This window comes from Acomys minous, assembly GCF_964271855.1.
Source record: "Acomys minous genome assembly, chromosome: 1".
Taxonomy (NCBI): Eukaryota; Metazoa; Chordata; class Mammalia; order Rodentia; family Muridae; genus Acomys; species Acomys minous.
The window spans coordinates 22,927,497-22,943,644 of NC_140483.1; the positions used below are offsets into that span (position 1 = coordinate 22,927,497).

At 39.9% G+C, this 16,148-nt stretch overlaps 1 protein-coding gene across 2 annotated transcripts in view; it reads left to right on the forward strand.

The window, feature by feature from the left end:
• Positions 1-16,148, forward strand: part of ATF6 (activating transcription factor 6) — a 155,245-nt gene that overhangs the window by 21,259 nt on the left and 117,838 nt on the right. For both annotated transcript variants that reach the window (XM_084776300.1, XM_084776299.1), the window contains exons 6-8: positions 3,664-3,796; positions 4,540-4,743; positions 14,047-14,267. In XM_084776300.1, coding sequence (XP_084632426.1) covers positions 3,664-3,796; positions 4,540-4,743; positions 14,047-14,267 — 558 coding nt within the window. The remainder of the gene's footprint in view (positions 1-3,663; positions 3,797-4,539; positions 4,744-14,046; positions 14,268-16,148) is intronic.

The following is a 16,148-nucleotide window of genomic DNA, read 5'->3' on the forward strand; positions in this document are numbered from 1 at the left end:
TCTTATATGCAGCCTGTAGGAGTCTCTTTCTGTTGTTCCTGAGCTCTTTTCCGATGTTTCCACTGAGCTCAGCATCTTACATTCAGGCTCTCTCCTGGGCCTTTGCCTCACCCTTGCCCTGACTTCTTAGATCATGTGGTCCCTTGAGCATGCTTTCCCTACCCTTCTGGTGCTCTGACAGTTCCCCCCCCAGGTATGGGTGGTGGTCTTGCAGCCCCATCTAGTGGCTAATGGTTAAATTATTCAGGAAGGAATATTTTTTATGTGAGTGTTAATACAAATTTATCATAAGGTAAAGATAGATCGCAGATCCATTTCAAATTGTCTTAGTATGTGATGAGAGACACAGGCTTGATTTTAAGTTTCTCCAAATTATTATTAAAAGATTTATTCCAATATCACTTATTAAAAGTTTATTTTTGGGGCTGGAGAGATGGCTCAGAGGTTAAGAGCATGGACTGCTCTTCCAGGGGTCCTGAGTTCAATTCCCAGCAACCTCATGGTGGCTCACAACCATCTATAATATGTTCTCATGCCCTCTTCTGGCCTGCAGGTGTACATGCAAGAAGAGCACTGTATATATAATAAATAAATACACCTTTTTTAAAAAAAGTTTATTTTTTCCTTACTGATTTCAATTATAGTCATATGTTTTAAATTTATATAAGTAATATTATATTATATATTCTATTTAAATATTGGCTTATTACTATTGATTTATATTTTGGGTTTTGAGACAGAGTCTTGCTTTGCAATTCAGGCCAGCCTTGAACTCATAATCCTCTGCTTCAGCCAGTTGAGTGATAAGGTTATAGGTGTATATGACATGCCTGGCTCCTATTTACTTGTTTAAAAAAGTATTTATTTATTTTTATTTCATGTGCATTTGTTGTTTTCCCTTCATGTATGTCTGTGTGAGGGTGTCAGATCTTGAAATTACAGACATTTGTGAACTGCCATGTGGGTGCTGGGAATTAAACCTGGGTCCTCCGAAAGAGCAGTCAGTGCTCTTAACTGCTGAGCCATCTCTCCAGCCCCTTCCATTTACTTTTAAAGATCATTCATATTGCTCCATATACATCTGTTGCATATAACTGAATTCACTGTATTTTACCCACACCATGAAGAATATTGTAAAGAAATATTCTCTTGTGGGCCTGTGTCAGAATCCCTTTGGGATGTATGTCCAGGAGTAGAAACAGTGGGTTATAGGTTATGATACTCAATTTGGCAGTGCTTGCCTGGCTCTCTGGGCGTTGGTGTAGGCACCCTGCATGCCTTTCAGCTGTGTTTGAAGAGCCTTGGAACTTTTCTGCTAAGGCCTGATGTTATCCAGTTTTCTGGGGTTTGCCAGATCTTTTGTTGTTGTTGTTGTTGTTGTTGTTTACTTTTCATTTCTTTGATTATTGATTGTTTTCAAACTACCTCTACTTTTGTTATGTATAATTGTTTATTCTTGTCTTTTAATAGTTTTTCTACAGTCTTCCTGTCTTTTTTGTGTTATTTGTAAGAATTGCTATTTTGTGGTTAAGATATTAAACTGGGGCCAGGCGTGGTGGCGCATGCCTTTAATCCCAGCACTGGGGAGGTAGAGGCAGGTGGATTGCTGTGAGTTCGAGGCCAGCCTGGTCTACAAAGAGAGTCTAGGACAGCCAAGGCTATACAGGGAAACCCTGTCTCGAAAATCCAAAACCAAAAAAACAAAAAACAAAAAAACCCAAAACCAAAACCAACCAACCAACCAAACAAACAAACAAACAAAAAAAAACCACAAAACACCAAAAACCCCCCAAGATATTAAACTGGCTGGGCGCAGTGATGCATACCTTTAATCCCAGCACTTGGGAGGCAGAGGCAAGCGGATCTTTTTGAGTTCGAGGCCAGCCTGGTCTACAAAGAGAGTCTAGGACAGCCAGGGCTGTTACACAAAGAAACTCTGTGTAAAAAAAAAAAAAAAAAAAAAAAAGATATTAAATGGTGTGATGTGGCTCCTGCATGTGTGTTGGTGTATAAGGAGGCTGGTTCCTCAGGAGTACCTTACCCATGTGAGACAGTTCTCACTTATCATGACCTAACTAGTTAGGAAGCTGAACAGAGAGCCCTAGGGACCCAGCCTGCACCTTCTCAGCACTGGGATTAAAAGTGTAGAGAGCAAGCAGGTCACTGGGCCGTCTCATCTCTCTAGCTCTGAAGTCTGAAACTCTTGCTTGGTAAAGACATTGCTAATCTCATTTCCCTGTTAGCTATCAACTTTGTAGTCTTTATTAAGTAGAAATTCTTAATTTTCTTTTAAGATTTATTATTTATATAGTATTTGGCCCACATGTGTGTCTGCAGGCCAGAAGAGGACACCAGATCTCATTGTAGATGGTTGTGAGTCACCATGTGGTTGCTGGGAATTGAACTCAGGACCTTTGGAAGAACAGACAGTGCTCTTAACCTCTGAGCCATCTCTCCAGCCCCCAAAATTCAATTACTCAGATCCCCCCCCAATCCTCTTTTCTTTTTGGCTTAATTTTGAGAGTCTTTTTAAAAAGATTTTCTTTTAGAGTTTTAAATTTTATTTAATGTGTATGAGTATTTTGTCTGTATGCATGTATGTGCGCCATGTGTGTGCCTGATGGGTGTCTGCAGAGGCCGGAAGAGGGTGTCAGATCCCCTAGAACTGGAGTTATAGATGGTTATGAGCCACCATGTGGGAGGTGGGAACTGAACCTGGGTCCTCTACAAGAGCAACAAGTGTTCTTAGCTGCTGAGCCAGCTCCAGGCCCAATTCTGGAGTTTTAAAAAGTTCTTTTGTGCTTGTAGGTCACAAAGATAGTTTCCTGCATTTTTTTATATTAACCATATGGTTTATCTTTCTTATTTAGATTTTCTATACCTTTTGAACCTACTTTACTATGTGTTACTACAGGAGGGTCCTAATTTTTCCTATGTAACTCTAACAAAATATGACAGATTCACTGAAAATTAAAAGACACTTGTTAACCGTTAATGTTATTCTAATATATCTTTATATTACTGGTTCACCCATTAACTTAAATAACCCTGCTTATTTTAAGATTAATCTTCCTTTAAAATATTGTGGATATAAATGTTGCTATAAAGAATTAATAGGAATTATTTTGCTAGCCAGGTGTGGCGACGCACTCCTTTAATCCCAGCACTTGGGAGGCAGAGGTAGGCGGATCGCTGTGAGTTCGAGGCCAGCCTGGTCTAAAGAGTGACTCCAGGACAGCCAAAGCTACACAGAGAAACCCTGTCTACAAAAAGAAAAGAAAAAGAATTATTTTGCTTTTGAGATTCTTTTACGCTGAGTAAAAGAAGTGGAAAAGGATATTAACTGTAGCTCTAGCCTTATGATGATTAGTAAATGTTTGTGTGACTACAAACCAACTAAGATCCAATGTTTGAGGGAAAAGTGGGTAAACAGATTAGTGAATTACATTTAATACATGAGTGTGGCATAGGAGTACTGTGTGGTGCGTTACTTTCCTCTGGACTGATGAGTGTGTTCTTAGCAGCAGTCACGTGGTGTTATATCCACGTTTTAAGTTGTCTTGTAGCACTTTTCTGTTTGCAAAAGATCCTGTTCTCTTTCTAAGTAATTTATTGCTCAAGCATTCTACACTTGGGCATTAGTTTGTTTGTGTTTTGTTGCAGGAGGAGTTGGATTTGTCTTCTAGTTCTCAGTCTCCCCTTTCCTTATATGGTGAGAGCTGTACGAGCCCCTCCTCAGTCGAGCCACTGAAGGAAGACAAGCCTGCCGTTGCTCCTGGAAACAAAACTGCTAGCGGTCTGTCTCCCAATTTCTGTTATGTCTATCTTAGACAACTTTGGTCCCATGTTTAAAAGGCAAATAGTGGATTAAGCATATATTTATTAAACTGGCTTGTGTTTTAAGTTAATGTATTGTTTTTATTTTATTTCATGTGTCTGCATTTTTAATCCGTATATATGTCTCTGAACCAAGAACATGCCTTGGCTTCAGTTCCCCTGGAACTAGAATTACAGATACTTTGAAGCCTTTCTAGCACCCAGGTCCTCTGGAAGAGCAGCCAGTACTCTTAGCTGCTGAGCCGTCTCTCCAGCCCCTGAGTTAGTATGTCTTATTTTGTTGTTGTTCTGAATGATGACTATGAAGAGGACAAGGGGGAAAAATCCCTTGTGATGTTTTTTGTCTCCATAGATGAAAATAGTCAAAATAGACTTAGAGCCCGCCATCCTCAGGAGCAGATGTAAAGGGCCAGTTAAGGACACGGAGCGTGAGGGTGATGCCTCCGCCTCACTGGGCTGTAGGCTTCGCTCGGTAGTCTCTGCACTGTACTTCACCAGTTCATGTCCCCTTCCCAGCGCTGCACATGGGGTCATCTCAGACTGAGGAGCTTTCTTCAGTCCACTCACCAACAGAGCAGCTGTGTTTAAGTTCACTGACTGTTACTCAGAAGTCTAGATAATACATAGAGGAAAGAATTTAATATGATACGTTTTCTTAATTTTCTTCCGATTGATCTGAAGTTTTGTGTTTTTTTACTCCAGACCATGGACTAACTCCAAAGAAAAAGATTCAGATGAATTCAAAACCTTCAGTTCAGCCCAAGCCTTTGTTACTTCCAGCAGCACCCAAGACTCAAACAAGCGCCGGTGTCCCAGCCAAAGCCATCATCATCCAGACGCTGCCAGCCCTTATGCCGCTGGCAAAGCAGCAGCCCGTCATCAGCATCCAGCCCGCGCCCGCTAAAGGTACCGTGCAGACCGTGACACTCTGTGGTCGTTGGAAAGCAGTCAGGCTTAGGTCACAGGATCTATCTTAATTTGGGTTAAAATTTTTGAGCATGTGCCATTGTGTCAGGAAATTTCCTTGACTCTGAGGATTTCGAAGAGATGACTAATGTGGGTCCTGTCCCCGTAGAGACGAACTCTACAGATCATACCTGTAGCTTCTTTTGTCCTTACAGCTTTTATTGTTATAATATCTGTATTTAAAGGTGCCATTTTGTTGTTGCTGCTGTTGTAGTTGGTTTCTTTTTTCTTTCTTTTTTGAGACAAGGTCTCATTATGTATCCTTAACTGGCCTGGAACCCTATAACTAGACCAGGGTGGCCTCAAATCAACAAAGATCTGCCTGCTTCTGCCTACTGAGTGCTGGGACTAAAAGTGTGCACCATACCTGGCTGAGGCTTTTGATACTATGAAAAATTGGGAGACTTTTTTTTATCTTGCCACTTTATTCTAAGATTATTATGTCTATGGCCTTTCTTTAAGGGGTGGTTAGGATTTAAAATAATAGGACCACTTCAAGTACATGTTGAGCAATAAATCTGGCTCTTAATTTTTGATGAGACTGTATAGTTTGGCAAGCAAGGCATTGAACTAGGTTTTAGAAGACCTGACTCTGCCACCTAGCTCAGAATTGGTGTTGTTCTATATTTTATCCACCAGATGGCCTCATGTGCTTAGGATTCTACAAGGAAGTTCACTAGTGAAAGAAATTGAGGTTTGAAGATTTGGTAATCATGAGATATGGGGCATCTCTTAGGCAGCTTCGTCATTACTCTACTTACATTGATCTGTGTACACATAGCTGTGAGAAAATCTATGCAGTATCCATTTCTCAGGATTGAATTTATTGGTACCAATTAGCAATAGGATTTAATAGAGCATATGTAAGGAAACGCCAGTGTCAGCTTTGCCTTTATGGCCATATTTGCAATTATGGATAGTTAGCCTATTTCTCTGTAGCATGGTGTCAGCGGAGGAGGCTTCATAAACTTGATCTTGACCATGGGCAATAGGACATTGATAAAAAGAACTAAGCAAAAGAATGGATATTAAAACCTATACCTGATAAAAGAACAAAGCTAATAGACAACAACTTGAAATGCCTACCTCCATTCAGGATCAGCACTCTTATTTGTATTTTAAATAGGAACAATAGCAAACCTATTTTAGGTCTTTTGTGACTTAAAAACTGTGAAATAAGGCACAAGATTTAGTGTATATTCATATATGGAGTTTTAGGAATAGTAAAGGTTTTACCAAGACCTCAAAATGATTTCTGTCTTTCCAAAGGCTAAGAATTTAAATTCATGAAGAACCGTATTATAGTTCCCACAGCTATTAAACGTGTATAAAAATTCCAAGTGTGACGCTAACATGGCAGTGTATGAGGAAGGTGCACCCTCAAGAGTGTGCTTTAACTGTTGGCTATGTTTGAGTGATAGGAGATCTTTTTTTGGTTTTAGTTTTTGTTTTTCAAGGTAGGTTTTTTCTGTGTAGCCCTGGATGTCCTGGAACTTGCTTTGTAGACCAGGCTGGCCTCGAACTCACAGAGATCCTCAAGCTTCTGCTTCTTGAGTGATGGGATAAATACGTGTGCTGCCACCACCACCTGAGATCTTTGTTTATAGCAAGAGGCAGATTGTTTTTTTCTGAGTAGCTTATCAGTTCCAGACATTAAAATCATAATTCTAACCAGTGATCTCACATGATCTGAAGACTGTATTTTTGATGAACATGTGCCTGTAAAATTGTTTTTATAATATAATTTATGGATTTTTGGTACGACTATTATAACCTACAGGTTAAATATATGTCTTTCATACACACAGACACACACACACACACACACACACACACATATATATATATATAAATTTTGAAAGTGGAATTGAGAGGAGAAAGGGCTGGAGAGATGGTTCAGTCAGTAAAATGCTTGCCACATAAGCAGGAGGCCTTGAGGTCAGATTCCCAGCACCCACATACAAAGCTGGGTACTCTAGTGCCTGTGGGACAGGCAGCTTCCTGAAGTCAGTGACCAGCCTGTCTACTAATATGAGAGAACTGTCTCAAAAAATAAAGTGGTGAGCCACTGAAGAAGACACTCAACATCAACCTCTAGTCTCCCCACGTGTGCACACATGTGAAAACACACACATGTATATGCCACATGGGCAAAAAGGAAAAATAAAAAAAGATGTAATTCCTATAGGTTTAAGTTCAAATTTTCTAGTGTAAAGTTAAAGTGCTTTGAAATTTGGTTCCAGTTTAGTTTTCTAACTTTACATTATAATGTCATTATTTTCTACAAACCTCTGTGCTAGTCTACCTAACCTGGCATTGTCTCTCTCTTTTTTTTTGTTTTTGTTTTTTTGTTTTTTTTGAGACAGAGTTTCTCTGTGTAGCCTTGGCTGTCCTGGACCCTCTTTGTAGACCAGGCTGGCCTCGAACTCATAGCGATCCACCTGCCTCTGCCTCCTGAGTGCTGAGATTATAGGCGTGCGCCACCACGCCCGGCTGGCATTGTCTCTTGAATTCTGCCAACCCGAATTATTTTTCTATGTATTTTTGCTCCTAAGTCTTCTGTGCCCTGTAAGAATGTTCTATAGCACAGTTAAAAGTGGGTTAAAGCCTAGACTATCTGAAAATGTAGAAGCAGGATGGGAAGTAGCGCTGTTATGGACTCCAGCATTGCAAGGGTTGGTTATTGATGGTGTTTGTGTGTGGTGGGGTGGGGACCATGAGGATAGAGAGGAAAGTCTCTTGGGTGACTTCTATGTTTCTGTCAGACTTTTTTTCTTGATGATACTACAAATCACTGAAATTAAGGGATACACAGAGAGTAACATGTAGTAAGGGGGTGGCAGAGTGAAGCCAAATGGCCTGGCTGTCCAAGTCTTGATAAGTAATTGTAATGTTTCTTCTAAAAATGATGAAATGTAATCAATTTGTTCTCAGAATTCTACATTTTAATTTGAGATTTAAATTTATATAAGTAGTTACATAACAATTATGGGAACTAATGAGTTTTATTTAATACATGGAAGCTGCTATTAATCAGAAAAAGTGCTAATAATGTGTGCCACACTGTTATGTGCCGGGCACTCCTCTAAGTGCTTAAATGCATTGTCTTATTTAATAGTTACATGTCTCTCAGGATAGGTACCAATATTTTCATTTTATAGACGAGAAAACTTAGTACAAAGAAATTTTTGACCGAGCTGACACAAGTATGCTATTGCAGACAAAGTAGATATTCCATAAATGTTTGATATATAGTTTGAAATCTTTGAAGTTAAAAAGGAAGAACTGACCATCAAAATCAGCAGTCATACATAGAAGTGTTCAGTAGGAAATCCAGCTGTCTTCCATTAAGGGGATTTGCATGTAAAGCTAGGGAGGATTTTGAGCATGCCAAAATGGATAACCAACGCTTTGGTGTGTTGTGTTTTATGTTTCCACACCAGGAACAGTAGTCCCTGTGTTCAGCTGCTGATTGCTGAAGGCCCCAAACAGTCCTTTTTTACACTGTAGTCTGGTCAGCAGTTAGCAAGTAACTATGAGAGCCTTTTGTTTTTTGAACATATTGTAATAGGAATTTAGTGGTTCCTGTCACTCTGTCTTGAACTTGAACATGCCTAAAATATTTAGAGGATCCTTGATCTAAATAAATGTAAGACAGTTGGGAACTTTAGGGTGTAAGAGCTTGAAATACAGCATGGAATAAAGGAGCAGCAAATTCATTGTATTTGCTTATTTGTGATTGTCTTGGTTTTGAGGTGGTGTCTTGATACATAGCTCAAGGGTGGCCTTGAACCAAAACATTTTCCTATGTCTGCCTCCCAAGTCTTTGGATTTATATCCCATACACTGTTATGCCCAATACATTTAAAACCATAGCTAAATTATTTTAAAAATATGTATTTATTGATTTTTATTTTATGTGAATTGGTTTTGTCTGCATGTATATCTGTGTGAAGGTGTCAGATCTTAGAGTTACAGACAGTTGTGAGCTGCCATGTGGGTGCTGGGAATTGAACCCCAGTCCTTGGAAGAACAGCCAGTGCTGTTAAGCATTGAGCCATCTCTCGAGCTCCGCATAGTTAAATTTTTCTTTGTTTTTCTCTTTTTAAAGCCTACAGCATCTGGTATTTCCAGGTGGTCTCCCATTCAAGTTATAACCAGGCCCGACTCTGATTAGCTTCTGAGATCAGATTAGACTGCGCACATTCAGGGTGGCATAGCTATTAAATTCTTCTTCTTCATTATTATTATTTTTTAAATTATTTTTTGGTTTTTCGAGACAGGGTTTCTCTGTGTAGTCTTAGCTGTCCTGGACTGGCTTTGTAGACCAGGCTGGCCTTAAACTCACAATGATCCACCTGCCTCTGCCTCCTGAGTGCTAGAATTAAAGGCGTGCGCCACCACACTAGACTAGCTATTAAATTCTTCTTTTTTTAATTAAACATTTTTATTTTTTACATATACCTTTATATTGTTACATATATACACACAGTAAACTACCTATAGCAAGAAGAACCATGACACAATCAGGAATTAATATAAATGTTCTGCTCTTAGTGTTTTGGCTATTTGTATTTGACAGCCTTAAAGAAAATATCTTTCCTATTTTGGTGCATCTGAAATTCTGAATGTAAATCAGTATCTATCATATTTCATCATTATCAACTTAAAGCATCTGTCTAGACCTAAAAAACATCTTAACCACTAAACAACTAAGCTTAATTGTAAAACTAAACTATCTGGTCTTCAACCCCATCAGAGACTTGAGAAGGAATAAAATTGATTACCTGAGTATACAGGGAGTGCAGGTTAGCAGCTTCTCAAATGAGAAGATGACAGAGACAGTTTGCTGCCTGAGCAGTCACCCAAAACTCTCTATAATGTTGGAGCATCATCTTCAGCCTTCTGGCCCAATATATCTGACAGACATTTGTTAGGCAGGTACTATTGAGAACTTGTTAGCCCTGTCTTGGCAGAGTTTGGCCGTTGACTCTGCCTGCATTCAAGCTTGCCCTTTTTAGGCAGAATTCGTCTGTGGTAGAAATGAGGACATTTTGTCCAGTGGCTTGTTTGCCATATTTGAAGCCATCTCTATAAGGAGGTTCTTTGATGTTGGATGTTGCCAGGATTTAACCTGTCTCATTGTCAGTGAATCTTTAAAGTAATTAAGAAGTATTTTTAAGTGCCATGTTCTGTATGTCTCTGAGGTTTTTGAAGACCTTATCCATTTTTCCTTATTTCTCTATACAATCATATCTATCTGTTGTACCTAAGATATATATTCTTGTGATAAAAATTGACTGGCAATTGATATGACCATGATTTGATCAACTACTTATTTATCCTAAGAAGGCTGCAATAGCACTTTCAAAGTATTGGAAATAAACCTTGTATTATAATTGAGTTATATGGATACAATACCTCATATTAGAGAAGAAATATATCTAATGTGTGAGAATAATCTTATATTTGAATTCTATACCACTGTATCTAAAATTAAACTTATTTTGCATCTATATATAAAATTCTATACCAGTGAATTAAAAATAGCCTTGTGAGTGACAATTGTGGCATTAAGTTGAGGAGTAGATTCACTAATTTACTTTTTATTCTATGTTCTCTATATATTTCTATATTTCATCTTCTTTCTTTTCAACCACTATCTCCAAACCTAAGAATGGGAGATAAAGGAAAAGAGAGACATCACTGAGTCTAACCTTGTTTTCTCTCTAAATAAGACCAATAATAACTTATAACTAACCCCCGTTGAAATAATCCTCTATAGCCCAGGAAAGCAACCAAAAACCTACTTGACTCCCATTAAAGGAAATGGGGCATTGTTCTATTAAGGTTTCTTCCAACTGATTTGGGATGAATAATACCTTTGTAGGGGCCAAAATAAAATTGGGGAAATGATTAAACAAGCTAGGAATTGTATTTGTGGTCATTTCTAAATGTTGAGAAATTCTAGGCTGAATTAGAGTCCTGTGTAGGACAGTCTGAAATGCTGGACCAGTTGGGATTAGAAGCTTTCTTTGAAGCTGTCCTTGGAGATATCTTGTTCTGATGAGGAACAGCAACTGAAGCACTTGGGGCTGGAACATGAAGGATGCAGGATGTCAGTGTCCAGCATGCTGAGAGGAATGAATCCTGTCAGGTCTGATCCAGTGTGAGTTTCCAGTTCTTTTGTTCTGAAAACATAATTTCTCACAAGCCTTATACAGTCCTATTATTATAAATGTTTAAAGTGTGTGGGATGCACAGAACAGTTAGGGCTGGTTTTCTGCTCTTTGAGCAGAAAAAAAGACGTCTGTAAATCTTCATTCATGCCATATGAAGAATGGCATCTAATAGTAACATAGGGATTCTGTAGCCAACAAGAAGCGTTGTCTATGCCTAGACATTCCTGTCTCAGCCAGTCTCAGAGCTATTCCCAAACAGTGGGATTAGCAATATAAGTTACCTGCTTGTTCTGCACTTTAAATTCTTCACATCCCGATTGTATCCCCCTCTCTCATCCCCTCCTGATCCCCCTCCCTGCTTCATAGCCTTTTCTCAGTATGTATTTCCTCAGTCAATAGAAACTGTCAGACAACCATGATTATCTCATGTGGCTGGGCTGATCTACATTGTGGAGCCGGGTGTGGTGGTTCACGTCTTTAATCCCAGCACTTGGGAGGCAGAGGCAGGTGGATCTCTGTGAGTTTGAGGCCAGCCTGGTCTACAAAGCAAGTCTAGGACAGCCAAGGCTACAGAGAGAAACCCTGTATCAAAAACAAAAACAAACAAACAAACAAACAAACAACCCCCCCCCCAAAAAAAGAACGAACCCTTTTGGTTATGGTCGTGTGTACCTGTAATCTGACACTTGGGGGGTTGAAGCTAGAGGATTGAGTTGAGGCTAGCCTGGGCTACATAGTAGGTTCCAGGCCAGCTTTGAGCTACTCGGTGAGATCCTGTCTCAGAACCGCCTGGGTTTAGTGGTGGAAGGCTTGCCTAGCATGTGCACGTCCTGGCATCAGACTCCAGAGCCCTGAAGTATATTCAGTTTGGACTCCTTGCTTCAGCTCACATTAGAATGACTGTATCTTTTTAATGTTGGATTGACTTAATGTCTGAAACAATGTTGGTAAAAACCCAACCTTTGTCATATATTACTTACATATTATTTTTATTTATATATGGCCTAAGCATATATTTACATATCTGCCTTTAGCCCATTTCTCCATTTTATGTGAATTTATTTTATAACAGAAGATCAGTTTAGGGGAAAACAAGAGGATAAATATGTTTGGCAATGTTATGCCCCAGTAAATTGTTAAATTGTAAAATTGTATGTATTTCAAATTTATGGAATTAACTTTACATTTTCTTACAAACTTACTACTTATAAGTGCTAATAATTGAATTGAGAAAAACTAGTACCATTTGAATTCTATGTCTGGTCTGGTTGTGGAAGTTACTGAAACAAAGAATTTTATGTTATAAATGTGATCTTTTTTTAACCAAGACAGATGTTCTCAACAAACAGGTGTTCTGAAAGTATTATTTTGATTTTCAGTTTTTCCTCACCCTTTGAAATATGAAGCTGGGCTTTATAAGCCATCTTAAACTGCCTGAATGTAAAATGCCTGCTTTTCCTCAAAGAAAACTTATAAATTTATATTGAATTTTACTTTCTGGTTATATTAGTACCTTTATTCAGCTAGATAAAAACCAAACTATGGCGGATATTGGGCAAAGCTTCTAATACCTTCTATAGCTGGCAAAGGAAAGGAAGCAGGTCGAGTTTAGGAGAGCAGCGTTATGAGTCGTTTGTGCTGTCCTGAGGGGGCGAGGTGGGCTCCCCGCGGGTGAGTGCACATCTAGGATAATGGCACTGCAGAGACTGTGCAAGGGTTACAAGATCTTGTTTTGGCAGGGATTAGGAAGTGTTTATTTGTAGGTGGTCACTGGGCTGTCAACTAAAATTTCCTTTCATTTGGTTTTATATATATATATATATATATATATATATATATATATATATATATATATTATTTGGCACTTGTAGTCACTTGACTCTTTTCCTACATATTTGTATATGTATGTGTTTGTAAATACTAATTTAAAGGATTTGTATAAATTTAAAAAATTCATATAGTACTAATAAAATTCAGAGGCTAATACTTGGAGAATGTAGATATGACAACAGACTTGTTATGTCTTGTTATATTGAAAACGATAGAAATGAACAACTGCCTGGTTTGTTCATGTCTCTAGTGAGTATTTTTGTCCCCCACTCTTCAGTACTGAGCTACGTACCCCGCCTCTTTTTTTGTTTTGTTTTGTTTTTTTGAGACAGGCTTTCTCTGTATAGCCTTGGCTGTCCTGGCTGGCCTCAAACTCACAGAGATCTGCCTGCCTCTGCTTCCCTGAGTGCTGGGATTACAGGCGTGCACCACCACACCCGGCTCCTGGTCCTCTTTTTATTTCCTTTTTGAAGAAGGGGCTGAACGAACTTCTGTTTCTCCTACTTCAGCCTCTTTAGTGGCTACAATAACGGGCCTGCATCATCAGACTTGACTGTAAAAAGTTTTAAAATTTAAATTGTGTGAGTGTGGGCATGAGTCTGTGCATGCATGCACACACGCACACAGGTACACACATACACATATGTACTTGAGGAGGCCAAAAGATGGTGCTAAAACCCCTGGAGTTGCAGTTATATGCAGTTGTAAGCTGCTCTGTGTGGGTACTAGAAATCCAATTCGGCCTCTCTTGAAGAGAGTCACCACTGAGCCTGCCTTTTTTTTTTTTTTTTTTTTTAAACTTTCACTCTTTACAGTTGGGTTTTGCTGTGCAACCTATCCTCAGGTTTCTGAGTGACTCCCCTGCCCCAGCCTCTCAGCTACTTGGACTGTGGTGTGTACTACCATATCTGACTTGAAAATAGATTGCTAGTGATAACCCAAAGATGATGACCCTAGTTGGTCCCAGTGAAAACACAGCATCAGGGCTGCCCTTAGTGCCTGGTGCTGTTGGTAACGTCTTACACAGCATCAGGGCTGCCCTTAGTGCCTGGTGCTGTTGGTAATGTCTTACACAGCATCAGGGCTGCCCTTAGTGCCTGGTGCTGTTGGTAATGTCTTATTTAATGGTATGCAGTTCTTCAGGTTTAATCTGTCTATAGAAGAGAGGATGTTAGGCTGCTCCTTGATGCGGTTATGCCCTGGCTGATTACTTTTCATTTTCCTCATCCAGGTCAGACTGTTTTGCTCTCTCAGCCTGCTGTGGTTCAGCTTCAGGCCCCTGGAGTCCTGCCTTCTGCTCAGCCTGTTCTTGCTGTCACTGGGGGAGCCACACAGCTACCTAACCATGTGGTGAATGTGGTACCAGCTCCTGTGGTGAGCAGCCCAGTGAACGGAAAACTTTCCATGACTAACCCTGCCCTGCAAGGTACCACAAGAAGTGTGGGCTCAGATGTGAGTACTCGCTAAATGCCTGGTTTTGAAAAGGAACACAGTTCTTTTGCTTGTTGTTTGTCTTTTTGAAGTTTGTTTTATTGACTGAAAGAAGAGTATGCCAAGGTTACACATTTGGTGTTTGGTGGGAAAGATTTTGATGAAGAGTGAAATATGCACATCTTTGTATTCTTTACTTTGTTGTTAGGACCTTTTCATCCTGGTCCTCATGTTCCAACTGAATCATCCGGTAATATTTTATAGCTTTTTTTTTCATAATTTCTGATGGCAATTGTTTCTGGCAATTCCCCTGATGGGAGTCTGTAGACTTCTTTTAGGCCGGCTTTATATTTAGCTCTCTCCTGACTTGTGTTTTTTTTACACATATATTTATTTATTCTTTCTTTTGCTTTTGTTTTTGTTTTTCCAGACAGGGTTCCTCTGTGTAGCCTTGACTGTCCTGGACTGGACCCTCTTTGTAGACCAGGCTGGCCTCAAACTCACAGAGATCTGCCTGCCTCTGCTTCTGCCTCCCAAGTGCTAGGATTGAAAGGCCTGCCCTACCATGCCCGATTTATTCATTCATTCTTTCTTTCTTTCCTTCCTTCCTTTCTTTCGTGTGTGTGTGTGTGTGTGTGTGTGTGTGTGTGTGTGTGTGTGTGTGTGTGTGTACTGGCGTGCATGTGAAAGTTAGAGGACAATTTAGTGGAGTGAGTTCCCTTCTTCCATCATGTGGGTCCCAGGAATTGAACTCAGGTCTCCAGGCTTGGTGGGAAGTGCCTTAACCTGCTGAGCCATCTTGCTCAGCCTTTTTGATTTTCTGAAGCATTTTCCGCACTTCATGAGTTTGTCGCTTTGTGGTTATTTGGAACGTTACCATCTTTGTAACCCTTAACATTTTTGATATGTTGTAGGAATTTCTTACTATAAGTGACAGTTTCCTAAGATCTGTCACTCTCTAAGGCCAGTTACAGCACTTGCTAGCCAACCCTTGCTTTTTTTCCCAATGCTATTAAACATATCTCTTGCTGTGTATTCAAAGGAATTGAGCATCAAGGTCTTTTGTTTGTGTCTTGTTTTTTGTAGACAGGGCTCTGGCTGTTCTGGGACTCATTTTGTAGACCAGGCTGGTCTTGAACTCACAGGGATCCACCTGTGTCTGCTTCCTTCACGAGTGCTGAGATTAAAGGTGTGTACCACCATGCCAGGCTCAGACTGCTTTCTGTTCTGTCTGCTAGTATTTACTCAAGCAGCACAGCAGTGACTGGGCATTTATTTGTGAATGTACTTTTCTGTTCCATAAGTCTTGCTGTAATCTCAGCTGATGATTTTATAAGGAAAGCATGTCTAGTGAGTAGATTATTCATGGTTTAGAATAGAGTCTCCTGGTTTGTACTAATAGAGAGGCCAGTGTGTGCCAAGATAGGGAGCAGGAAAGTTAGTTTTGTATGAAGAGAGAGTACAGCTCTTTTTCATGGCAGCTCCTTGGTGGTCAGCGGAGTATTTCTTTGTCGTCTACTGGCTGTCAGAAACTTACCAAAGTGGATGATGAAAACAAACTTTGTGCTTTCCCGGAGAAGGACATGGCCACAGAAGTAGCTGCTGCTGCTCCAGGCGAAGAGTGGGCGGGTCATGTGCACCTAATCAGGCTGTGAGTGACAAGGTTTGGCCATGAAGCAGGGTGCATTGATGGACACAGTCAGGGTGCACGGCTTGTTGTAGACCAAGGAGGACTAGAGAAGGAGTGCAAGGCTGTTCGTAGATGCAGTGTGGGTGCCAACCTCAGGGTTCTCAACTTGGTTGTTGTAAAAAAAGGAGTGAAGGCTATTCCTGCACTGACAGATACTATTGCGCCTTGGTGGTAGGGACCCCCAAAAGAGTTAGCAGGACCTGCAAACTTTT